General features: G+C 38.2%; 1 protein-coding gene across 8 annotated transcripts; it reads left to right on the forward strand.

Moving 5' to 3' along the window:
- gne (glucosamine (UDP-N-acetyl)-2-epimerase/N-acetylmannosamine kinase) lies at positions 1–25,119 on the forward strand. Of its 8 annotated transcripts, none has more exons than XM_035907668.2 (15): positions 5–148; positions 1,905–1,939; positions 13,941–14,012; positions 14,259–14,407; positions 15,086–15,332; positions 15,837–16,044; positions 16,131–16,283; positions 16,390–16,602; positions 17,142–17,229; positions 17,948–18,158; positions 18,267–18,396; positions 18,484–18,705; positions 19,789–19,971; positions 21,155–21,271; positions 23,074–25,119. In XM_035907668.2, the coding sequence occupies exons 3-15, from the start codon at positions 13,959–13,961 to the stop codon at positions 23,307–23,309; spliced, it is 2,211 nt and encodes a 736-aa protein (XP_035763561.2). In that variant the 5' UTR covers positions 5–148; positions 1,905–1,939; positions 13,941–13,958; the 3' UTR covers positions 23,310–25,119. The 8 variants fall into 8 exon arrangements, with proteins under 8 accessions (XP_087698024.1, XP_035763561.2, XP_006790888.2 ...); XM_006790825.3 differs by lacking the exon at positions 1,905–1,939 and adding an exon at positions 13,811–13,834 and having other exon boundaries at positions 6–148; XM_087841895.1 differs by lacking the exons at positions 5–148; positions 1,905–1,939 and adding exons at positions 7,330–7,778; positions 13,811–13,834.
- Positions 25,120–27,345: the final 2,226 nt, after the last annotated feature.

Below are 27,345 nucleotides of genomic sequence, written 5' to 3' on the forward strand. Positions count from 1 at the left end.
TTTGTGTTAGCTTGAAACCCCCTCGTGTGAGAGCACCAATGTACAGTACTGGGGACGTAATCACAGAAACCCAAAAGCGGAATAGAAAAAAGTGTGGCCATCGATGGTTTTAGCGTGAGATGAGGACGGCGTTTTTGGAGGATTCATGGTGAGTGTCTGTAAGTGGATTTCCACAGCAATCTGATTAAAATGATGGCTACACAGATGGAAACTTCACGGAACTTTAGTATAATTTCGCCAGCTAACCATAGCTAGCTTGGAGTGTCAGGCCACTCCGAAACGTTTGTTCACTTTTTGGGGATTGTCCGGATAAAGTGTCACTCACTCAAACTGGGAAACACCGTGCTGTTAGGGGTGTGCTGGTGTTAGCAGCACTCTTAGCTCATTTACTATATTGATTTCTAACGTGCTAGCTAACCCTAGCATAAGTTTCTGGCTAAACCAGGCGACAGCCGCCCTCATTTAAAACAGTTAAACTTCCTTGAGACAGCTATTCGTTTGAACATAAGGCGAAAATAACAAATTAGTCCGATTGTACCCGCCCGAGCATGTCTTGAATTCTTTAAACATTATTTTACGTTTTTTTATTTTTTATTTTACGAAGTCCGAAGGCAATCATTTTAATCTTTATCTAAAAAATTTCTGGTTGCAGAAGGATGACTTTCTGCAACTGAGTTCAGCGATACGTAGTGGTGATTAATTTTTAAATAGAAATCAGGGCATGCACTTGCAAACTTGCAATATGTAAAGGGCTGTTAAGTTAACGGTCAGTCACTGGGTGTCCCTGTACCCCCTGAGCTTTACTTTTACTGACCTCCTGAAAACAACTGAAAAAAATTATAAAGGTTAATGTTGGCATTTAGTGTGTTATGGTCCACCGATTGCACCAGCCACCTATAAAACATCCACACAAGAGCATTGATGTAATTTGAGCAGGTGGGTGTGGATGAAAGTTCCAGTTAGTAGTGTAACCACATCTACAAGACACCAGTGGTAGAACTGCCCTAAAAAGCTTGCTTTCTTTAAAACGACATTAGATGGCAGTGTGGTATTAATGTAACGTCTCAATTTGTTTGAACTGGATGACTTGAAGATTATGGTTGGTTGGATAGAATACTCTGTCCGTATTTTAGATGTCTGAATGTTGTGTGTAAGCCTTTACAGGACAAGTGAATGAATATCATAATTGTAAAGTAAAGATCCTACAATAATACAAAGAAGACAGCAGAAAACAACCCCAACAGTCATATGACCCACTATGAGCAAGTGCTTTGGCGATAACCGGTCGGGGTTATGAATGAGTGATGTAAAGGTGAAATAAAAATACCAGAGTGTAATGGATTGAAAATTGTAATACGTTTATAAGGTATTCCTGCATATATTCAAACAGGTGTGATTACATAGCAAACCAGTAAAGAAGGATGGAAGCAGGATGTGTGCACATTTCCTGATTTATTGCTTTGTTTGCTCAGAAAAAGTATGGGAATAGTTGCTGCATATGTAAGAGTCATTTATGATTGTGTTTTATGATGTAAGCTCCACCACCACTGTCCCACCCTTGTAGATAATTATAGACAAGCAGTATTTACTCGGTCTTGTTTGAATGCTTCAATATGTTAAGACAGTGGTTCCCAAAATTTTTTGCTAGGCTTCCCTAGCACATCCTCCAACCACACACACACCCTTCTTTAACAACAATTAAGCAGATACAAGTAAACTGCAATAAATTACAGGTAGAACTAAAATAAACTACTAACTCTTTTACGCTACGTCCACACCGACACGAGTATTTTTGAAAACGCAGCTGTTTCTATGTGTTTGGGTCTTTCGTCCACACGTAAACAGCGTTTCGAATCACTGAAAACTGAGATTTTTAAAAACTCCCTTTTTGTGTTTACGTGCAGACGAGGAATACAGAGTTCGTCACGCAAGGTCAAAGGTGTGTGCCGTTTTTTTACATCACGCTGTGGGCCATGTTATTGTTTACATGAGATGAAATGCAGAATGGCAGATAGAGACAAAATACTGTTGCTGTTAATCTGACTATCTTCAGGTTTTACATTCTTACATACACACACACAGTTACTGTCCCTCCATTTAGAAAGGCAGAGGTTTTTTTTCCTGTGTAATAATATTCAACATTGCTATCAATACATTTTTCAAAAAATGCCTCTCTGTGCAAAATAGGGTCAAAAACAAACAACTGTGGGATACTGTTTGTCCGTGATTTGAACCGGGAAAACAAATTGTGGCAGGATCAGCCTGATATTATTTGCATCCCACTGTAACTTTACTGTATAAAGAGCTAACATCTCCAAAATGTCAGGAGTAGTTAGTCATTACAAGAAGTGTTTGTGAACTTAAAATCAAGAATGTAGGATACTGTTTGTCCGTGATTTGGAGAGCCCAGCGCTGCTCCCGACGCAGGGAAGACCAATTCTGCAGGGAGACCTACCTTGGCACTTGTTCAGGTGAAGCCAAATGGAAGATATGCTTCACCATTTTTTCTAGTCTTTGGCTTGGAAGGAAGTTGGTTTGGAAACACATTTATCTCCTGCATATATTTATATTCATCTCCTGCTTTGCGTTTGTGTGGAAGCCCCGTCAAAAGTCTGTCCATTATGCTAGCAATGTCCAAGCATTTTTTTTTGTTGTTGTTTTTTCATACCCCCCCCCCCTTCCCGGGAACGGGCCCCACACTTTGGGAACCTCTGTGTTAAGAGGAGCTAAAAAAAAAAAACAGTGTTGTGACGGTCTCCAGCATGAGGAAGATTTGGTGTGAGTTCTTTTGTATGTGTTTTTGTTCATGTGTGTAGGTGTGTCTGTGTGTTTTTAAAGAGCATGAAGAAAAGCGAGTAGAACAAGATCATCAGTGCTCACAGTTGGCCTGTGCTTTGATGCCACGTTTACTGCTGCAGAAAACAGATGTACTGATGATTTAAATGTTTAAAAATAATGTTAGTGAAAATTTAGTATCCAACATAACAGCTCTGGGTCAGTGGCTCTGAGCTTTACTGGCCCATGTATATTTTTACTGGCCTGCTGAAAACAGCTGAATAAATTATAACGTTTAAATATTAAAGCAGTTTAATTAATTTATTATTTAATTTTATAAGTGTGCATCTACATTGAAACTAATCTTGAAACAGTGGATGTGGTATAATCTGTCAGGGATTGGAGGATTTCTGGGCTGAAAGCTTCATGGACAGAGAAATAGAGAGCTACTGAGTGGGCTGTGGGCTGGAAATCTCTGTACAACATGTTCAAGTCTTTGCAGCACACTGTAAAACAATGTCCACACAGGAAGACCCTTACATTCAGTTCTTGGTCAGCTTAATGGGAATAAATGCAGATTATTCATGATGCCCTTTTACTCTCTTGGTCTTACCTGGGAGCTGCTTTTGACTCTGTATTGCTATTTTTGTGTTGTTTGTCAATCAGCACACCTGATCTGTATAATTTGTATACCAGGATGTTCCAGCTGTATGCGGATGGTAATGTATTTGCATAGTTCTTAATAGAATTGACAGCTTGTTGAGGCAGTGCAAACCCTGATGTCAAATATTTAGCTATCATGTGTCATAACCATTATACAGCACCATAAGTTTGGTAATAGTATTCTCAGTATTTCCTTTACATGGAAGTGTCACTAAGGTTACATCGTAGTTGTCTTTAAGGTCCTCAACTGTCATTTTGTCAGGCTTTATTTGCAGTTTTTATGAGCAGTGTGCAGGAGAGAAGCAATCACGTGACTACGTCTGGGCTTAGTTGTGACTGCTCCCTATTCTTTGGAAGACGGTGTGCTATACTGGTTGGCATTATATCACTGTGTTACATAGATTGGTAATACAAGAAAAGCCTAGACTGCAAATAAGGTGCTGTTGGCATTTTGGCAGCCATATTTAATAAATATTTGGTGTGGACTTTGGCCTATTTGTGTCTTTGCAAACATTTTAACTGCACAACAGAACTACAGAAACTGGGTACCTTTGAAAAGGAAAGCAGTTAGATCAACTTTTAAATTCAAAGATTACTGTCATGGATGAAGAGTGTTCTTCGTGTGGATTTCTCTGTTGCAACATATTTACTTAGGGCAAAGCAGGAAGTACTTCCCTCTGTGCTTTTTAATGAAGACTTTATATATCTGAATGAACATTTTAGCTGCTGTTGTTCCTATTTTTCAGTGTTCTGTCACTTTTTTCCCTGTAAATAGATAATTTTTCTAAGTTACCTTGAACTCTTATGCAAATTGACTGAAGCAGGATCCTGCAGGTCCCTGAACTTCTTAAATAAACAAAGTCCTACAGAGCCAGTGAGCACTATGACTCTCAATCCGGTATGGCAGAATGGAGTATGGTGCATCATATTTGTGTCCATTTTAATTTGAGTTCCTACAGTAATTCAGTCTTATGGGAGTAGGCGGCCACTTGGGACGGTTTTGACACATGAGGTAACAGCTTGCACACACATTCCAAGTTCAACTGCAACTTTCCAAGGGTTTGTCTGTGCCAGTAAGTGGGTGTGTGCACTGGCATGCAACCAGTCTTTATCAGACAATAAAAATGCTTTAGAGATCTTAAGAGTTGAAATAACACAACACTTGCAAGGTTCCTGCCATTGTATTACAAGTCAGATGACTAGATAAGAAAACTGAAATATTCTTTTACCTCATGAACACAGACCGTAACTCAGACAAGGGAGGCCTACAGTTCTTTTGTTGTTTGGGATTCTTTTGTGAGCTCTTGGATGAGTTGACAATAGACTCTTATTTTGATTGGCTGGCCACTCCTGGGAATGTTCACCTCTGTTCCAGGTTTGCTCCATTTATGGAGAATGGCTCTCACCATGGCTTGTTGCCGTCCCAAAGTGTAAAAATGGCTTTGTAGCCCTTTTTACACTGATAAATGTCAACAACATTGTTCTTGAGTCTCTTTAGATCATAGCAGTAGCAGAATAAGTTTTTTGGCATTATTTAGCACAGAAGATTTGGCGTGATTTTCATCGGTGCAACACAACTCTGTTACTTAACCAAAAAAATCTATTTTCCTTACAAATGTAAAACATACTGTGAATAGGCATTGTTACAGTAAACAAATAATCAACCAAACACAAATTACTTACTTTTTGTGCCAAGTTATATAAGTGATTTCTTGAATCAGTAGGTTAACAGTCAACAGCTCTTGAATGAGTTGACAATAGACTCTTATTTTGGTTGGCTGGCCACTCCTGGGAATGTTCACCACTGTTTTATTTTTAATTTTATTTCAGAATATGTGCTTTCTTTGATCAATATAATGGCAGTGAGAGATATTTCAAAAAAGAAAAATCTCTTTAAGAAAGCAACTTAACAATGTGTTAAACTTCCTTTTCTTTTAACGTGTTGTGAACTTGGGAAGCTTGGTGTATAGGTTGCATATATCGCCCACTTAGCTGTTTAGCACTGCCTTTGCATATTATTGATTTTGCATAAAAAGAAAGTCCTGCTTCAATATTTATTGAAAAATACATTACATTCAGAATTATTTGTATTTATTGAATAGCATAAAGACCGATATATTTCAGAAATAAGCGGTTATCTCTTTGTACATCTTCTAACATTTGGAGATGAGTTCACTGTCACGTTCAGTGATTGATATGACTGGGTTTTGAACTGTACACAGATTTCAAGCTAGATTCTCCAACTCCTCTTTAGCGTGTTTTTTAAAGATGCGTTCAAATTTTTGTATAAGACCATTAGGGATGGGTATCGAAAGCCGGTTCTTGTTGAGAACCGGTTCCCACTGTTTCAATTCCTTGGAATTGTTTGCAATTTTTGCAAACGATTCCCTTATCGATTCCAGCCCCCCGAATGACGTCACCACGTTGCGGAGCGTCATTTACCTGGCAGGAAACATGGCGGCTCAAACGCTCAAAAGTTTGGTTATACTTTACGAGAACGGATGACAACAGGGCAACTTGCAATACTTGCAAGTAGATATTTCATTTAAGATACACACGATAACCTTAAATGAATGTCATGTTTTTAATTCCGCTCCGGACTCGTGAATCTCAACTCAGCAGCAGCGGTAACGTTTGCACGTCCTCTCCCGTTAATGCGGCAGGTAAATAATCAACTAACAGTGCATATTATGTTAGCGAGATCTGCCTTATTACAAAACCTGCCATTACTGTGCATTTAGGGGACCATGATGAGAGAGACAGGCAGAGTCTGGCTGGCTCAGATGCTGGCAGTTCTCGCTGCTTGGACCCAGGCAAAGCAGGATGCTTTACAAATGGTATAATATTTGCGTGTTTGCATGCTAAAGTGTTAGCTGTTGATGCAAGGACGAGCTGTTTCCTGATATTGTGATTTTTCACTACATAAACATATCTGTTTTCATTGCTTCCTTAAAGCCGTTTTAAGAGATGCAATGCATAGTGACGTTTCTGTCAGTTGTGAAATGTCCTTCATTCATGACTTTATTCAGACATCCCCACATTTGCCTTCTCTCATAATTCTCTCTCAAGTCTCATGCCCTATAGGGAGAATGGTCAAAACCTGTCTGAACATAAGAATTGCCTGAGTTGCACACGTCTGCTTACAAAAGGTTAATAATTAGACCCACCACTGAATGTAACCTTTCCCTACTGGTCAGTTACAAGTCGAGGTTGTATTTGTATCCAGCTATTTGACTTTCAGCTTCATAGGATTAATAGCGTGCTGCTTTAAATGTGAATGTTGCATGTTTTTAGGCACATGGCCCAGCACTGATGACCTCGTTAATTATTCAGAGAGAGAGAGAGAGAGAGAGAGAGAGAGAGAAAGGATCGTTAGGGCCTAACGGTAAATTTCAATCTGTTTTTCTTCTTCTACTGACATAGGTGAGCTGTGACACAGCTGTGACATAGACTAAAAGATTAGTTGTCAAATAATTTGTTAAACATAATGTTGTAGTGTTTTTTTTTTTTTAAATTCTTTGTATTTTTTTTTGCAAAAGTAAAAATATATTTAAAGTTAATATGTTTATATGTATAAATTGAAAGTCAGTATTTGCAGTAGTGGTTATTGTATCAATATATTGTGCATAAATGTTTTCCTGTAACTATCCCTACTATGACCCCTTTGATTATTCATTTAAATTGACTTAGTTAATGTAGTTCAATTCTGTTTCATGCTGACAGCAGATTTGGTTTGATAATCACTGAATTAATTGGAGTCAAATTCTTGCACCTTTTAAATGTACAGTGGCAGCTAAACACTATTTAAAGCTGCTTTAATAATTTTTGAAATTATTAGTAAATCATTACTATGTGTTTTCATTTTAGTTTAATGTCGCATAGACGTTTTTTTTCTTTCTTTTTTTTAAACAGGGTCATGAAAAACAGCACTTAACAATTTCATGTCTATTACTGCAATAGGGAATTACTTTATTTTGTCATAATAACTAGAGGCATATGATATAGAGTATGAAGTGCCAAGCCTTTCTTCTTCATTGTTTGCTGTCACATACTGGGTGAATCATTGGCATTATTTCAATTGAACCCTACCCTCGTCTCCTATAGCTCCTCCCCCAGCTCTATGTCTGTGTCGGGCTCCCTCTCTCACTTCCTTTCTCTCCTGCTGTGTGCTGGGTTGCGCATGCCCTCCCTTCGTTCCTCAATACGTCCATGATAACGGCAAAAACAAATCCTTGGATAATAAGAATATAATAATAACAATCAAAGATTGGTTTTTAGCTAAGAATCTGTAGAGGTGTGGCATGGATATGCATCTGGGTTCTGTGCAGATAAGTCCTCACGTAAGTCAGATGGGCCTTTTTCTCATTTAGCATGATTCTATATATATATATTTTTGTTCGTTTGTTTTAAATCATCATCTGATTATTGCTGCTCATTTTATTTTCTCCCTTCTGTACGTTGAGCATCTCTGTCTGCCTCCTATTGCTGTGTCATTCCTGCCTTTGCCTTCTGCATGCATCCCTGCCCCCTCCCATACCTTAATGCCGGCTGCTGATGCTGTCTTGTGATGCTTGAGTGGAACCAACCGCATGCTGAATAAAATTTAGGGTAAATTACAGGATTTACCAGTGTATGTAACACCAGAATTAATGTTGCTTTCACTAAATCACAGATATAACACTTGGCATGAATACTTGGTTGAAATTGGGTTGAAGAACATGGTGCACCACACTGCTGTGATAGCTGATTGAATTCTTAATAATTAAAGTGAGGGTGCCTTTTCCTGCAGCAAAGCCCTCATTCTAAACAAAACAAAACCAGCTTTTCTATTAATTAACGGTTAACAATAGACATCATCCACATTTCTTTCAAGGTACTTGATTTTGGAGGCAATGATAGAAAGCTACAAAATGCTACAGAAAACATACACTATATTTGAAAGATGTAGAGGTCCAGGCCTGAAAGTGAAGCCAATGTGGATACACCTTATACCTGCTATCTTAGCAGAAGGAAGTGGTTTGTGTAGAACGCTACACATGGAAAATAGCGCTACTACCCATTTGATTTGTGACCCCAGTAAACACTTTCAGTGGAGCTCAGTGGCTAGATTCATGGCTCTGTCCTTCAGGGTAGGACCATCTTATGATACTTCAGCTTCTCAGTCTCAAACCTTGATTGTCAGATGTGGTTTCAATAGACTAGCTTCAGTTATTTCTTCAAGGCCAAGCTTAACTTACTAGTTTCTCTTGTGTTATTTCCATTAAACTCAAAAGTTTGCAACAGAGGCAGCATAATGATAACAACACACTGACTATCTGAGTTGCTACCTGTATGTTCTGTGGAAGAAATATTGGCTAAAGTTTTAGGATTTCTGCTTTAAAATGGTGTTAGCACCTGACAAAAGCAAGACTGTTGATTTCGAGCTATATGCTAACAAGTGAAATGTTTAAATCTTTACCGTTGTACTCAAATGCCAAGGAAAAGAAAATGTTAAGCATCACTGCATTAGTTACATTATTGTATAACGATAGACTAACTTGGTTGTAGTTTCATATTCAAATCTTTCTCAATTTCACGATTTATTTGCATTTTTATATGTAAACATCAGTTTAAATAATTTGAATAACATCTATTTATGATTTTATTTAGATTTAACACACTATTGTATACACAATATAGTGTGTATACACTATATTGCCCTTGGTGCTAAACAAATTTCCCCTTGTGGGACAATAAAGTACTGAATTGAATTCAAACTTGTTTTTTTTCTCTAATCTGTAACCATAACATTATTCTATAAGGCAGAGATCATAGAAATTGATAAAATTAAGAACAAATTTGACAGCCTGGAACTTTTACCCCTTATGTCCTTATGTAAATTGGTCTTATTTATCTTTAGTGACAAAGGAAGATGAATGTCTAGATTTGAACAGGCTCATCTTTTACTATTGTGTTTTTAGGTGTGTCTTTATGTGCCTATGTGCTTCCCTTAAATGACATTGTTCAGGTTGTTTCATTAAGACTAGCAGGATCTGGAACAACCTGTTTAAGCAACAGAAAGACACAAAGGATGTTTCTTAGACAGTACTACAAGGCAAGATCATCACAACCAGGGCATTTTACATTAGCAGTCAGGATAAACAGGCGCACAGAAGTGTTTAACCCAGGGTAACTTAACCCAAGCTAAAAGGAGTATTTCACAGGTCATATGACCTCCTCCACAAAAAACAATCCCAATGAGTGACAGCTGTTCTATAGAACTTATCAAATGGTGATTAAAAATCTATAAAGAACAAATAAAAACCAGTAAAATGCAACACTGGCAGAAGAAATTGCTGCATAAAGGCATAAATCTAGTTATTTATCATGCAGAGCAGTAAGATAAACATTTTAATTCCAGTTAATTAATGTATGGCCTAGCATATTTTCAGTGCTGCTGTTTATTTTTAAGGTAATGGCTACACATTAGAGCTCTGAAATTTTAAACTGGATCCATTTAAAAACTTGAAGCTTACTGTCCCACAGTTTAATAAATGAGACATGGAAATTAGTTTGTTTGTCGATAAAAGTGAAATCAATTTCAGTGATTGAATGGGCATTCTTAGTGTGGATTAGTAACGGTAATTCCAGCAGTTTAAAATAAAGTTGCATTTAAGAATGAATTGGTCAATAGGTGGTGATTTGTTGCTGCTGATCTCTAATCTTATAGCACAAACGAAACGCAGGTTAACCATAAGGTTATCTGGATAAGCCAAAATCCTGATTCATAATAATGGCCTCTGGACTACCCCCCTGTTAATACTTATATTGTCTATGGCTGCATTTGGGTTGCAGTTGAACTACCTGGACAGGACACATTTTAGGGTTGGTCATTCTGAGTTGCAGAATTATGATTTAGATATGTTTTTACTATGTAGAAACTTGGACTAAATTCTATACGCCATCCAAATTGTTTGTCTTGTAGCTTTGTTAAGCTCTTTCACAGAACATCTCAATCACATTATGGATAAACAGGGTTTTGAAACCTTCATCCATGCCACGGCTCCTCCCCCACCTTATCCTGGACTTTTTAAAAAAAGTATTTTTTGAGACATTTTTTGAGACTTTGTAATTTGACCAACTAAATGTAATACAAAGTTTTGGCTTATTCAGATAACTTTGTAGTAAAATAAAACAATACAAGCAGTTAAAACTAAAGGTCTTTCACTTACTAGAGTATATCACCCCTGAAAATATGCTGCAGAACTGAACTGCCCCATAGATTGGTATGTTCAAAATTAGAGAGCATGACTCTAAAGCAGCTAAACTAGGCCTATGTTTGATTTTTTTTTTATTTTATTTTTTTTTTTTTTCAATACTTGCTCTGTAAAGTCTCTGTCTTCTTGATGGGGCTGTGATACTGTGTTAACTTGCATTTACATGCTTCTTTCTTTGCTTTAATAGGCTCGATTTAATCAACTAAATTACACAGCACGCATTCATACAGCACTTTTGGAAATGGAATACATTCCATTCACAACTTATTATGAATATTAGGTGAATTCTGTACATATTAATGTACAGAATTCACCTGCTTGCTGCTACTACTGCACATTCACCCAATGTGTGTGTGTGTGTGTATATATATGTGTATATATATATATATATATATATATATATATATATATATATATATATATATATATATATATATATATATATATTTATATATTAGGGGTGCAACGATACAACAAAATTCACGGTTGGGTTCGGTTCGATACTTTGGTGTCACGGTTCGATATTTTTTCGATACAAAAAAAATGTTCATGCCTTTTTATTAATTTGTCATTTATTAAATTTTCACGGCACATTCTGCACCACATCTCTGTGCGTTCATCATTTGTTTGAAGCCAGCTCACCTCCTGCAACCACTTTTCCGAGAATACGCGCTTCTTTTGTGGTTCGGACTCCTTCTGACATTTCTTTGGAGGTGGAGGAACATCACAGTAATTGCTTAAAGGAGCTTCTTCGACATCTTTAAGAGTTCTAAACAAATGTCTGTCCTCTTCCTTAAAATCTTATGTACGCAAACACGCGTTGCAACTTCTTATCTTGTGCGGGTTTTTATTTTGACAGCGAATGCGCACCTGCGGACCACTTATGTGCAGCCCTGGTTATTTAGCTCGTCATATTGCAGCCACAGAAATTCTTTTGTCCATGAAACCATAAAGCTGCACTTTCTTTTTGCCTTATAGTCTGATTTGTCATAACCTTTCCGTTTTGTCACTTCTTCACCCTGACCTGTCTTATTTGGCTCAGCAGAACTAAAATATATATCCTGCTGCTTTTACACACGCACTAACATAACGCTCAGCGATTCTCTGCGCGATCAACTTCTCACATGTTTAAGCTGCAGGAGATTTCACTTGTCATGTTTGCATAGTAAGCTAACGATTGATAAGACGATGTCAGAGGAATTGGTGCGCAAATTATCATCACTCACCAATCAGTACTGTCGCTTTCTATACACAGTTCACGCGATTGCAAAGTGAAAGCAAAAAACAAGCGCAAATTCAAACGCGATTTCAGTATGTCACATATTGACAGTGGCCGATGCCAATGACATAATTACCCAGCTACATTTCCGAAAGAATGCAAAAGCATTGACATATATTTTTCCTTCCTACGATAGGCCGACGGGCAGGGCAGAGATAGATTTTGGTAGCCCGACTGGAAAAAAGCCCCAGGACGTCGGGCTAGCGATTTTGCGAGCCCTGTATCTGATTGAGGAATCACTCATCTTTGGAAAAGAGAGTTTATTATGGAGAAATGTCTCTTTCCAAAATAAAAGCTATACTATACGCTTCTTCTGGGCTATATTCTCAGCAGCATATTAAACATATCAGGTCCCCATAAGGAGAATCATGTGCTAACGGCTGTCTAAATGACTCGGGTAAAGTTTGTAGCATGCGTGCTTGTTTTTGTCTGCTTCCACTTGTCTTTGCACTAGGATGATGTCGGAGTAAATGTGCAGTCATATTGGTTGTGTTCCCACTAGTGCTGTCAGCGTTAATCTGAAATGACGTTAAGGTCACAACACGGCAAATCTCCGTTAACGAGCTACCGCGGATCGCCTCATGAGTGGGGCTGGAAGACGTCAACACATTAACGAGCTAACTGCGCTAACACACTAGTTCCCACCAATTGAGCATTGCTGGCACATCCAACATACTGTTTTACTTTTGTCCATGACGTGCTTACCTTCAGGGTCATACGTCACATGAAAACCAAAATAGTTCCAAACGCCAGATCTGAATGAGGGTGGGGGAGGTTCAATTTGCCATGTTGCAACGAGCTTAACTTCTGTCTAGCTAGCTTGCCCTGCGCTCAGTGAATCTGTGTTCGACTACTCCGCCTAGGCTGCACTGTCGAGCGCAGATCCACTGAGCGCTCAACACAGACAGCATCATCAGAAGGAAAGTTGATAAAATAAATTAAAAATGTTGTATCGTTCGATACATATGCGTACTGAACCGAAAGCACTGTATCGAACGGTTCAATATCGATACGAGTATCGTTGCACCCCTAATATATATATATATATATATGTATATATATATATATATATATATATGTATATATATATATATGTATATATATATATATATATATATATATATATATATATATATATATATATATATGTATATATATGTATATATATGTTCTTCCTCTACCTGCATATGTCGAGGAGCGTGTCAGGCTACATTTCACTGTGTGTTATACTTGTATAACTATGCATGTGACAAATAAAGAACCTTGAACCTTGAATATTATATGTTACCAGCATTAGTGATATACCTCATTTGCCTAGATATATAGACAGACTGGTAAAACACAACTGATATGGTTTCGTCCTTGCAGCAAATGGAAGCAATATTGTCTAGTGAATAAACAAAGCTATCATCAATGAGGAATTCAGCACATTATATTTCAGCTGTTGGAGGAGCTATAAATCCTTTAAAATGACATTTTGCAGGATCTGGTATTTATTCAGAATAAGGGGTGAACGGAAGAGGAGCAATAGATTTTTTTTCTCACAGAAGACAGTATGACAGTTTACATTTAAAAAGTACTGTAAATGATGTCTTTGCCAATCCAAAGTTCTTGCATACGTCTTTCTGTGTTTCTGTTAAGCTGACAGTGTTATTAGCTGCATGGCTGGTGCTACAGGTTTTCTTATGTCACATTACTAGGTGCGTCACTTTGGCCTTGTAAAGTAAAGCACTGTTGTAGAGCATGTTTTCTGTCTGGTAAAGAATGAGTTTGTGTGTGTTCTTCATGTTAAATATGAATCATTTTTAGTGTAGTTTTGTTTATTTTCATGCTTCAGCCTCTGAATATTTGGAAGGCCCAAGTGAGTATGATCTGTGGGTGTTGTGTATAAAGAAAATAATGTATAAGATAATGTTTTACACATTCTTATTTTGATCTTACCTACAGCATTTTTATTTTTTCTCCAGGAGCAGTATTTTCTGAGAATGCAAAGGAACAAAGAGAAGAAATCAATGGAAAAGATTGGAGAGTCAAATCAGGTATGATTTTATGTCTTGGCTCAATAAAAAAAATGTATATAGTTGTTGTGAAGCAGATGCATATGTAGTATATAGTTGAAATTCAAGGATGTGTGGAGATGATAATATTCCTTCAGACCTCAGTGAAATAACTGAGAGGAACGTATTTCTTTGTTTTGCATACTAAATTAAAATGACAAAAACTGTCTGTGTGTGTCTGTGTGTGTCTTTGTGTGCGTGTGGTGGTTACACTGTTTTCTGGTTTAGTGTAAGAGGAAACTGAGGGTGTGTGTGGCAACATGCAACAGAGCAGATTATTCCAAGCTGGCCCCCATCATGTCTGGGATCAAATCCCACCCAGAAGACTTTGAACTGGAAGTTGTGGTGCTTGGTTCACATCTCATTGATGACTACGGGTAAGACGACCCAACTTTTTTCCTTTGCAAATGCCACTTTTTCTTTTCTTTTTCACTTGTGGACCTTCAGAAGATGCTCACAAAATAGCCAACAACATTTTGTTTGCTCGGTGACCTGTAAAATAAATGAACTTTCTAGAGTTGAAGGACACCAGTGCATCCAAACCACATAACTGATTTACTAGGAGTAAAATTACATAGCAACTCATGGGGTTGCTGAGGAAAAGATTACAGTTGTGGAGTGATGGCAAAAAAACATTGATATCAATAGTGAGTTTGAGATTTGAGAGATTTGTGATATTTATCCAGTTTTGGTATCTAACGGATGGGATTCGAACACTTGTAAAGGAGTCAAACAACTGCACAGACAGTATAACAATGGTCTGCATGTTTTTAAGCAAGACAGAGTATATAAGCCTAGAATATTCATAGAGACATGTCATATTTTCCTTACTCACTCAATATTTGTGTGCAAAAGATAACTCAGATAACTTGGTCAGCATTTAAAATTTGAATCTCACATTGCCAAGTTCCAAAAATAAGCTTCCAGTCTTTTTTTTTTCTTATTGCATCTCAAAAACATTGCAAAAATTAAACCTTTTGTTGCCATCCCATGATTTGGAACTTTCAGTATACATTGTGCTGTTTGCAACTTACCGAAATGTTTTGTTTTTGCAGGAACACCTTTCGGATGATTGAGCAGGACGACTTTGACATTGGCTCGAAGCTCCACACTATTGTGAGAGGAGAGGACGAGGCTGCCATGGTGGAAAGTGTTGGGCTGGCACTTGTAAAACTCCCTGATGTTATACAGAGACTGAAACCTGACATCCTGGTCGTACACGGTGACCGTTTCGATGCTCTCGCTTTGGCAACTGCTGCAGCATTAATGAATATTAGAATACTTCACCTGGAGGGAGGAGAGGTGAGGAAACCCAGTTGAACAGTTTCTCCTTCATTAGAGGCAATTACATTTCTTGAAAGCAGCACACAATGAAAAGAAAATTAAAATATGGGGGCAATATTGCATCATAAGTACTTAAATTTTTTTATGCATTCTGCCAGTGCAGAATCTTTTCTTCTTCTTTTTGTTTTACCCCTCAGCTGTAAAAGGCTGATGGGCTGGGCAGGTGGACAGCTTGGACACCCAACTATGTCATAACAGTATCTCAAAAGTTGTCACCTAGAGTTTTCTAATTCATACAATAGGTGCATCTTCAAAAACATGCCAGAGGAGTTTGAATTTTGGTGACATTGACCTTGAGATTAAGTTCAGAGGTCAAGTTTTCTGAAAATCTTGTTAATGTGATAACAAAAGAAGGGAGTCACCTAGAATTTATAACATAGGGGGCACTAGCTACTGGAGGATGGGGGTAGTTAGATCATTATTTTTATTATTTTTAACTCTATCCTGTGCTGCTTGTTCCAGGTTAGTGGTACAATTGATGACTCAATTCGCCATGCTATCAGTAAACTGGCCCATTACCACGCCTGCTGCACACGGATGGCAGAGCAGCATCTCATAGCTATGTGTGAGGACCACTCTCGTATCCTCCTTGCTGGCTGCCCTTCATATGACAAGCTGCTATTGTCTCATCACAGAGAGGACTACATGGATATCATCAAAAGCTGGTTGGGTATGCAGAAATATATTCACAGGACAAAATTATTTAATGGGAAATGAGTCTACGTTTGTATTTTATGTCATATTTGCCTCTTGCAGGTGACAAGGTCCAGGAAGGTGACTATATTGTAGCATTGCAGCACCCGGTCACGACGGACATCCAGCACTCTATTAAAATCTATGGGCTGATGCTGGATGCGCTGATTTCCTTCAACAAGAAGACTCTCATCCTCTTTCCTAACATTGATGCCGGTTAGCTCCACCTGTGGTTACTGTTTTTAAAGTCCTCTTTTCAATAAGGTTTGGACACTCAAACAGAAGTTGAGAAAAATAACATAAGCATTTCTCCTATAAACAGGAAGTAAGGAGATGGTACGTGTTATGCGAAGAAAGGGGATTGAGCAACACCCTAACTTCCGGGCAGTGAAGCACATTCCTTTTGAGCAGTTCATCCAGCTTGTGTCACATGCTGGCTGCATGATTGGAAACAGCAGCTGCGGGGTACGAGAGGCTGGGGCCTTTGGCACACCTGTCATTAACCTGGGAACAAGACAAACAGGCAGAGAAACAGGTAAGTGTAACAAGAATGTCAATTGTCCTGAGCTTATCTCATACAAAGCTTCACAGGAACTAAACAAAGGCGCAACGTTTTCTTCTTCTTCTTCTTTTTTTAAGTCACGCAATATCAAGAGGAAAAGGTGAAAACAAGTTACAGCGGGAATGATTATCCCATCATGAACTTTCTCATACTCTTCCCATAATATACGCTATCAATCCCATCTCCAGGAGACAAACACCCAGCACTATTAGTAGACAGTCAGGTCATCATAGTCCAAAAGACTCCACTGAGACTCATGTTTTATTTATTTTTTTTGTATATGTTAATGATTGAGCAATATAATGTCAGTATGTGTGGTATAGCTGGAAAGAATCATTTACTGGGACATGAATTAATTGTCCTTGAATATTTAAAGGATTGAGGCTGCTGGAAGACAAAATAGTACAAAAACATTAAGGTTATTTTCCTCAACCTACCAAGCTGTATTGTTCTGCTAAATTTGTCTCAGGTTGTTTTTCTTATTAACTTGAGGACATTTTTTTTTCTCCCAGGTGAAAATGTTTTACATGTCAGAGATGCCGACACTCATAATAAAATCTACCATGCTCTGGAGCTGCAGTTTGGAAAGAGATACCCCTGGTATGGCCAGTGTACAATCTTCATTTGTCCCCTGGGTGTTTGACCAAATTTTTAACTGTGTATTTTCATTTGCCAAGCCTTCTTTCAATGAAGGAACTGCTGTATATTTTCAATAACTTTACTTACAGTGCCAGTTAAAGTCCTGTTGAACAGGATTTCAAAAATATGTTGGAAATTACAGTTTGTCGTTATCAGTTTGTCACATTCAAGTTGTGTGACCTGCTTTTCCTCTGCCAGCCAGTACTTACTTTTTGCATATCTATCAAATGAGTCAGTTGATGAATTGTATTTGTTAAAGCCCTTTAAGATATTAGAAGTAGCAGGAAATGGCAAAATGTATATCCTAGGGTATGTTTAACATAACATGTTTTGTACAGAATCAGGTCAGGCTCATTAACCAACAATAGACATGCAGATGAATGTTATATACATCTGTGATTATTGTGTGCAGTCTTAGAAAGAAGAAAACTGTGTTACTTTACCAAACTGTTCGTCTATAAGGCAAATTTTATCCAAATTATTAAAAAAAAAAAGGGTTATGGCAGAGTCACTGTCTGTGACATAATTAAAAAAAAGGTTTGAGAATCAGGAGAAGGTAATAATGTAACAATGGGTTACACTGAACTGTATTTGGACTCAAAACAAAATTTAAAAAAATGTTTATATTAGCATAATGCAAAAACGCAAATATGTTTGTTTGTTTGTTTGTTTAAATCAGTTCTAAGATTTATGGTGATGGCAACGCAGTGCCTCGTATTCTCAAGTTTCTCCGTTCTATTGACCTGGACGAGCCTCTCCAAAAGACCTTCTGCTTCCCTCCTGTGAAAGATCCGATTTCCCAGGACATTGATCATATCCTAGAGACCCAAAGTGCTTTGGCCGTCGACCTGGGAGGGACCAACCTCAGAGTGGCCATTGTCTGCATGAGGGTAGGCTGGATGAACACTAAACTTTAAAAGTTTTTTTTAAATGTTTCTTCATTTTCACTTTCAAAAGCTTTTGTCTGTTCTGCTGTTTTGTTTTTTAAACTTTTCCAGGGCACCATAGTGAAGAAATACAGCCAGCCCAATCCAAAGACTTTCGAGGCCAGAATGGAGCTCATATTAAAGATGTGCAATGATGCCATGCGGGATGCCGTGGGCCTTAACTGTAGAATACTTGGTGTCGGTATGAAAACACACTAATACTAAAACACATTTACACATGGGGAAAAAAACCCAGCACAACAATTTCAGATTTACTTCTGCTCTTTAGGAGTGTCCACTGGTGGGCGTGTAAACCCCCAAGATGGTGTGGTCCTACACTCCACAAAGCTGATTCAGGAGTGGTCTTCTGTGGACCTAAGAACGCCCATATCAGATGCTTTACACCTACCCGTCTGGGTTGACAATGATGGCAACTGTGCTGCACTGGCAGAGAGAAAGTTTGGTCACGGCAAAGGACTGGAGAACTTTGTCACAGTCATCACAGGAACAGGTGAGAAGTTTTTGGTTTTTTTTAAAGTTTTTCAGATGAGGATCTTTATCTATTTGCATGATAACTAGTGGTGCAGCGGATCACGGTTGATCCGTAATCCGAACCGATCCCACTCCACGGTTCGGCACACACGTGATCCGAAGATTCAAAAAAGAAGAAAAAAAAAGTATGTGTATGGTGCGCGTGGTGGGTCTGTCAAGCAATAGTTATGGCCAGCGCTAGCGGTCCACGTGGAGGAGCAGAGGAGTTTGCGGTATTTAAGCAGCCCTTTGCTGCCCAGTCCGATCGGGCTAAAGCTATTACAAAAGCTATTGGGGTGTTTAGCTGCAGACGGGAGGCCGTATTCCATTGCGCAAAACAAAGGGTTTAAACTATGATGAACGTGCTTGAGCCACACTATGATATCCCGTTCGCATCCACTTTAGTGGCAAGATCGTTCCAAGCATGTATGAGCAGGAAAAGATTTAAGTTGTGGCTGAACTGTCCCAGGCATCTTCTGTTGCCCTAACTACTACAAATGGGTGGACCTCCAGGGCAACGGAAAGCCACGTGACCATGACAGCTCATTATATCACAGCGGAGTGCGACTTAATGAGTGGTATGGTGTATTATTGTAGGGTCTACCTTACAATATAATGCACCTTGAGCCGACTGTTGTTGTGATGTAGCGCTTTATAAATAAAATTGAATTGAATTGAATTGAGTGGTAGATATAAAGCCCTGTACTGCCCTATATTGTACCATAATTTTTTTTTTAATAATTGCGTGGAATGAGTCTTGAGTTGAATGTTTTTAAACAGGCAAAAAATACTTCAATAAGTAAATGTTAAATTTTTTTCTTTTTTCTTTTTTTGCTAATCCGAAAATTGATCCGATCCATGACTTAAAACCGTTATCCGATCCGAACCGTGAGATTTTTGATCCGTTGCACCACTAATGATAACTGTGAGACCTGTATGAATTCAAACAAACTACGATGATGATTTTTACAGCTGAAATCATATTTACTGCCTTATTCTTTTTGTAAATTACATCGTCTGGTTAAGTCTCAGGAAGTAAAAAATATTTTGACTCTGTGTGCAGGTATTGGAGGAGGAATTATCCATCACAATGAGTTGGTCCATGGTAGTACCTTCTGTGCTGCTGAGCTGGGTCACATCATGGTTTCCCTGGAAGGCCCAGAGTGTATGTGTGGCAGCCGTGGCTGTATAGAGGCCTATGCATCTGGGATGGCCCTTCAGAGAGAGGCCAAAAAACTGCATGATGGTGAGCGATTTGTTTGTTTTTTTTGTATAGTGGATATTGGCTATGCGCTTACCAACGCTTGGCTTTAGAAACCTTTGAAAATGTAAAAATTGAAATCTCTCCACAAAAACATAAACACAAAATAAATCTTTATCCAGCAGCTAATCTTTTACAAGTTTTCTTACGATACCAGAGCAACAGAAAGTGCAACTAAATTTTACACCATCAACTTTTTTTTTTTTAAAATAGAGCATTGGCAGGATCGCCTCTAACGAAATGAAAATACTTTGTCAGTGTCGTCAGGAGCAGGGTTCATATCCATGTTGCTTTTATGCTGCTGTCATGATGACAGACTATCCAAGAGTGTGAATGTATTGACACTAGGTGGTAGCAGCAGCAATCAGCATTATAGTGCAATAGTACTGAAACAGCATAAGTTCAATGTAAGCACAGAAGTAGCCTAAGTAGTGTTTACCCAAGAAATTTTAAGCAGATGCTAACACATGGCTCCTTCTTTGAGTGATAGAGATTTAACCTGCATTGATAGATGGAGTGGTCAACCTTTTATCCCCAATCATGTTTCTGACCTGTTGCCAGTTAATATTAGTATAATTAGTTCCCAACTTTTGAGATGCGTTGCTGGCATCAAATTCAAAATGAGCAAATATTTTTCATTAAATATTAAAGTGACTCTGTTAAAATGTTTGATACGATTTTATATTTTCTGTTTTGAGTAAAATGTGGGTTTATGGGTTTGGGAAGGTGTTGTATTCTGTTTTTCTTTACATTTTACACAGCAGGCCGGGGTGGGGTTTTTTTTGTTTGTTTGTTTGTTTTTAAATTGGGGCATGTATTTTCTTGATGGGGTAGAGAAAATTGTACCTCAACTCTTATGTTTTTATGTTGTATTCTATAATCTTTTTAAACAAATATATATTTATTGAGTTTTTGTTTAGCAACTCAGTCATCCATCACATAATCTGGTAAATGGTGAGATTGGTATTATTTAGATAAAACTGTATCCTGCAATGCTAGTTCCTGTTTCTTAAGCTGTAAAGTCAGTTTAAATCCAGCACAGGAATGAACGACGTCAGGAAGTAATTAAACATAACCCTTCTTGTTGTATGTCTCAAGTGGCTTCATTCCATTTATCATTATCCATGTTCATTATCCATGTGGTTTGTTTTTTTGTTTGTTTTTACAGAGGATCTGTTGAAGGTGGAGGGGATGGATATGAAACTCTCAGAGCCAATCACTGCTGCACATCTTATCAGTGCAGCCAAAATGGGAAACTCCAAAGCCGACGCTGTTCTGACCAAAGGTTCGTTCACAAAGGACACAGAGAAAATAGTAGAGAATAGTAGGTTCACCTAGCTTGAAAATGGGGTTGACAATATTTCTACCTCAGCAGTGGTCTAAATTAGAGATGGCACGATACCACTTTTTTATGTCCGATGCCAATACCGATATCATAAATTTGGATATCTGCCGATACCGATATGAATCCGATATAGTGTGTTTTTTAATTAATAAAACTCTTTTTTTAATATCTTGCTGCATTTTGTGTAAGTTCATACTCAAGTTTAAATAAACAACAACACTAAAGCTATTCTGTTATACCTGTATGTAAAAAATACACTGCACCCAAAATATTTCATAGTTCTGCAATACTGATAAAACTAATAAACTTGAACCTACTCCATCCTTCCTATTCTGGTATTTTAAAGAGTACTTAGCAGAACTATTAAGCAACCTAACTAATAACTAGGGTTGCAAACTCTCAGCAAAAAAAAAATAGGGAACCACCCCCCACCCTCCACCTCATGATGCTTAATCAACGTGGTCAACTTTAATTTGATGCAGGTTGGGGGGAAAAATGCACAGAAATAAATTATTTTTCAAGAATAATTAAATAGATTCAACATCTTTCTTCTACAGAATTGCAGACTGCACAGATGGTATCTTCCCAAAGGAAAAAGTAGTATAGCTTACTAGGGTATATTAGACTTAACAGTTACTATATACAGTAATGGACTTCTATATATTTTACATAAGATTAAAACTTTGGGTGTAAGATTCAGATAATTATTTATTAAAAGCTATACATTTTAAATGAGAATAAGAAAAAAAAGTATGTCTTTGTGCCCCCTTTTCCCTGTTAATGCCTTATCGGCCCCCCTGGCTAAACTTTGCTAGATCTGCCCCTGCACAGTTACCAGCCGTCAGCTACGTAGAAAAGGATCCTGGTGTAGAAAGTAATATTAAATAAATTCTAACAACAGCTTATCAAGGTTAAACGTGCTGCTGTTGTTCAGCCGCTGGTTTCCTCTTTCTGGTGCAAAGTGGACCAAAAACAAAGAAGAGAGACGGACTCATGACAGAAAAGCCGATCAGCTGATCATTAAGTAGTTTCATGATTGAAGTAGCAGCAGGAGAGAGAGAGAGAGAGAGGCAGTCGCTCCATATATCGGTTGTTAAGCTTAACGTGGGAATGCTTTACAAACATTCAGAGATGAACTTACACACTTGCTTTACTTCTCTCTGGGATCACAGATGAAATGCCAGTTGAGGCTACAAATACACACAGCCGCTCTATCACGTGAGCACACTGCTCCGGCGTGCTACGGTTATGGGCCGAGTTACGCCGTGTCGCAAGTTTTGTGAGGTGCTTTTTTGATATTTAATGGATCGGATTACATTTTTTATTTCTCCGATATCCGGTCCAGTAATTTACGTCAGTATCGGACCGATACCGATACGTAATATCGGATCGTCCATCTCTGGTCTAAATCTGATTTATTTTCACATGTACACAACAGCCTGAATTTAACTTAGGAGTCAATACTATAAATAAATTACTCGTGGACATATTACTGGGCATTTTACATTTACAGTAGGCATTATTTGAGTAGGAGTTCTTCTGTGGGGTTAACACAGCTGTGTGTTACCGTTTATAAAGAAAATCTCCCCTTTTGTTATATGAAAGAAATCACAAAACCTGGCATACACGTGGAAACAGATGGAAATAGGCAGCCTGTTATTTAGATTATGTGGTAATGTTTTAAAAGATATATTTAAAAAAAGATCAAATATAACTTCCTTATGTGTTCTTACCCTTTTTAGCCGCCACTGCACTGGGTGTGGGCATCATCAACATCCTCCACATAGTCAACCCTTCACAGGTGATTCTGTCTGGAGTCTTGGCCTCTTACTACCAGGCGCCAGTGCAGCATGTCATCTCGCAGAGAGCGCTCTTCTCTGTCCAAAACATCAAGGTTGTAACATCAGACTTGGAAGAACCAGCTTTACTTGGAGCAGCAAGCATGGTGTTAGACTATGCAACCAGAAGAATATATTAAAGAACAAAATCATTAAAACCTGCAAGGCAGTTTTGTCCCTGTGGTCTAACAAACATACAAGTACAGTTATTATTCTCCAAAGTTGAAGTCTGTTAGTCGGATTAAAATCCGGAAACACGTGTGAAGTGGGAGTGGGTCTAGTGCACGAACCAGAAATCCTAATTCTCTTTTGTACAGTGCCTAAAGTATCGAGGTTGAATTAATCTCCAAAACTTATCTGTACAAGCCAGAACCTTCCTTCTGTGCTTGTGGTGTGGATGGATGGAATAGTCTATTTATAGAAACCTTGTGACCAAATTATAGCTGAATCTTGCTTCTGTTGCTTTCTTTCTATTGTAACTTTAGTTTTCTATCAATTTCGTGCGGATGTTGCATTTCCAATTGTATCTGTTTTCAACATTACACAATTTACATTTTTAGTTTTTTTGTGTGTGTTGTTGTTGTTGTTGTTCTTCTTGTTCTTCTTCTTTTTTATGAATGAAATAATCTAAAATGGTATTAAGTAACTTTAAATATACACCAATCTGTCACAACATTAAAACGGCTGTGAGGTGAAGTCAGTAGCAGCAATTATCAAATTGTTCCTTTGTTGATATTGTTGGCACAAACAACTCACTTACATGAAGAACACCCAACAATGTGGTAGTAGTCCCCAACAGCAGCACCAGCCTTGCCTTACTATAAAGATTCAAAGGAACCCACAAGACCTTTGCCCCATTTAGAGGACAAGTGGGACATGCAGAGTACTAGGCAGCTGGTTTTAATGTTGTCGGTGTTTGGTGTATAATAAACATGATTAAAACTGCTTTGGATCTATGGATGCTATAGTATGATAAGGGGGGGGGGGGGGGGGGGGGGGGTTTGTTTGTTTGTTTGTTTGTTTTATTTAAGTTTTTCCCAGGCTTGTTATGAAGATGTTGTTCTTCTGAAGGTGTACAACATGGTTTTTATGTACACCTTTATACGGCATTGCACATTACATGCTATTTGTAAGTTTTAAATACATTTCTGTGGATGTTTGTTTAATATTCATCGAGAAAATAAGTTTTAGACAATTGTAAGAAATAGACTAAGTTAACTAAGTATTTATTATTCAACTTTTTAGTTAGTGTCCAAAGAAAAATTGAAACTGCATAGCAATTCAAACATTTTTTTCTTTGCATCCTTGAAATGTTAAAGTGATTATACATCTAAGGTGTCATTTGACCAGATTAAAATGTTTACTGATTAGAAGGCAAAATGTTGAAACACCTATTTAATCAATTTTTTCTTTCTTTTTTTAAAATTGATTTTCAAATTTTGATGTCTTCGGTTTTGTTTTAAAACTTATAAATGTTTAATTTATGCATTAAACATGCATTGAGGTCTTTATGAGTTTTTCACCTGAAATGCTTTTCCAGTGGACCTGAAGGAATTCCTACAAATGTTGAGCACTCGATAGTGGCTCCTCTCCTATCTGTTGACCAGATCAGTTTTAATATTAACAAACAAACACTGAACACTTTACGCCGATTCATCTGCTTGTTAATGCAAATATCTAATCACGTCACAAAGCTCAGAACTTCTTAAACTAGTCAAAAAAAACCTCCAAAGTCACCAGGTCTCAATCCAACGCAGCACCTTTGGGATGTGGTGGAAGGGGAAGACTGGCTTCATGGATGTCTAGCCGACAAATCTGCAGCAACTGCGTGAGGCTATCAACATGGACCAAGATGTTTATTTTATCTTGTTGAATGTGTATTACCAACAGTTAAGCCAGGTTTGAATCTAAAAGGCTGTTGATATTTGTGTAATAAAGAACTTTTAATTACCACCGTCTGCGAGTTTCACTGCCGAGAATATGAGGTGTTTTTTGTTTTTTTTACACCTGCTTTGTTCTTTTTGCTCATTGATGAAATCAGTGACTGAAAAAGCAAGAAATAATAAGTCGAAAAAAAGCCAATGGTGATAACTTCTAACAAGTTAGGTCATCTTGTAGTAGAGTGTAAGTCTATGAAAAAAAATCAAGCTATCAATTTTCATCTCATTTATGATTCCTTTCAAAGCCACCAGACCTCAAAAATAAGTCTTCCTACCCTCACCCCCTACTGGTCGCAGTAAAAGGCTACTGCCACCAGATTTTTAACTGTTAGATGGTGATTTCTAACTGTTAAAAGGGAGTTTTTTTTCTTTCCACTATTGCCAGTACTTGTTGGGATGGAACCCCCAAGAAAGATCTGCCGACTTCAAAGGACAGAAGAAATATGTCTTATCAGACATTGGTGATCCAAGGACACTGACATAAAGGCTCTTAAAAGCTCTTAGCATGCCTTGTGTTGTGTGGGTGTTTTCGGTGTATTCTGACTCTCTGTTGAACTCAGCTGCCACACATTTTTCAGTGTCCACCTGTTCCCAATCAGCTACCCAACAATATAAGTGCTGGCTAGGAGCTACTTGGTTAGTTAGTGTGTGAACTGGCCTTGAAAGTGGAGAGGTGTTCAGGTGTCCTTTGTGCATCTGTTCTTGAGATTAGTGTTAGTTGGGTGTCAGTTTGGGTTTGCTGAGGTATTTTTCTTTGCTGCTATAGTAGTGTAGGCTTCTCTTTGTGTTGGGTCTTTATATATGTATATATAATGTATGTATGTATATATATATATATAACTCTTTAATCTATACAAACTACCCTGTTTGGCTTGTTTTTCTAATTGGTTCTTAATTATTGCTCACCCCCCTTCCCTGGCCCTTGATGGGGATAGACCAAAAGCCATTTTGGTTTCTTCTGGTTTGACTCACATTCTGAGAAAAGGGGCAATGATCAGTGAGAAGCTGTAAAGCATCATGCCAAGAAAGAACACGACAAATTTAATGTTTGTTTCGAAAGTGTTAAAGAAGGCACATACAGAAGGTTCACTGTATTTTTTGTGGATCTAACGGTAAATGGATTGTCTCTCATACAGTCCTTTTCTGCTCCAGTGATGCACTCAAAGTGCTGTATAGAACATGCTTCGTTCACCCATTCATACAAGTGCTTTTTTTCTATGCCCAAGTGCTTCCTAACATTTGTGCACAATCAAACACTACTGAATCAAGGCATTGCAGAGCAAATTGGGGTTCAGTATCTTCAGGATACTTTGGCATGCAGGCTGGAGCAGCTGGGAACCACCAAATAGTGGATGGCCACCCTGTGTTCTTTAGAACACAAATGACAGGAGTTGTGGTACTACATGAGGAAGTCAAGAGTGACAGAGAAGTATGTGAGGCTGGTACAGGACATGTTTGTGGACAGAGAGACACTGGAAGGGTCAATTCTGAGCCCCTTCTTGTTTGCAATTGTGATATACAGGTTGACAGATAAGGTCAAACAATGATGGCTTCAGCATATTGGACAGAGGAGGCATGAGTCTTAGTGGACTATGTTTCTAGACAACATTGTAATCTTAAGGGAGCAAGTGGAAGAGAGCCTGGAAAGAAGTGGAATGAAAAACAATTACATTTGCACAAATAAAAGGGGCATCTAAAAGTGTATGAGTTCAAATACCTTGGGTCAACCATCCAAAGCAATGGACAATGTGCAAGAGAGGTGAAGAAGAGAGTACAGACAGGGTGAAGTGGATGGGCACAAGTGTCAGGGGAGCAGTAGTGAAAGAGAAAGTTTACATGGTAGTCAGACCTGCTTTGATGTACTGTTTGGTGAAGGTGGCATTAGCAAAAAGACAGGGGTGGAGCCTATAGAATTCCAGTGGCTAAGATTTTCATCACAAGTGACTAGGATGGACAAGATTTACAAAGAGTACATCAAAAGGGCAGCTCAGGTTGAGCAGTTGGAAGACAAGGCTGAGTCTGGGTTGGACGTACGGAGGGATAGTGGATACACTGATCAAAAGACGTTAAATATAGAGCCAGTCATGAGAAAAAAGGAAGACCTCAGAGGAGGTTCATGGATGTAGTGAACAAAGACATGCATGGGGTTGGTGTAACAGAAGAAGATGAAAGAGATGAGCTGCTGTGGCAACCCCTAAATGGAGAAGCTAGATGATCTGCTGCACTACAGGTCATG

This window comes from Neolamprologus brichardi, chromosome 6, assembly GCF_056152115.1.
Source record: "Neolamprologus brichardi isolate AB-2024 chromosome 6, ASM5615211v1, whole genome shotgun sequence".
Lineage (NCBI taxonomy): Eukaryota > Metazoa > Chordata > Actinopteri > Cichliformes > Cichlidae > Neolamprologus > Neolamprologus brichardi.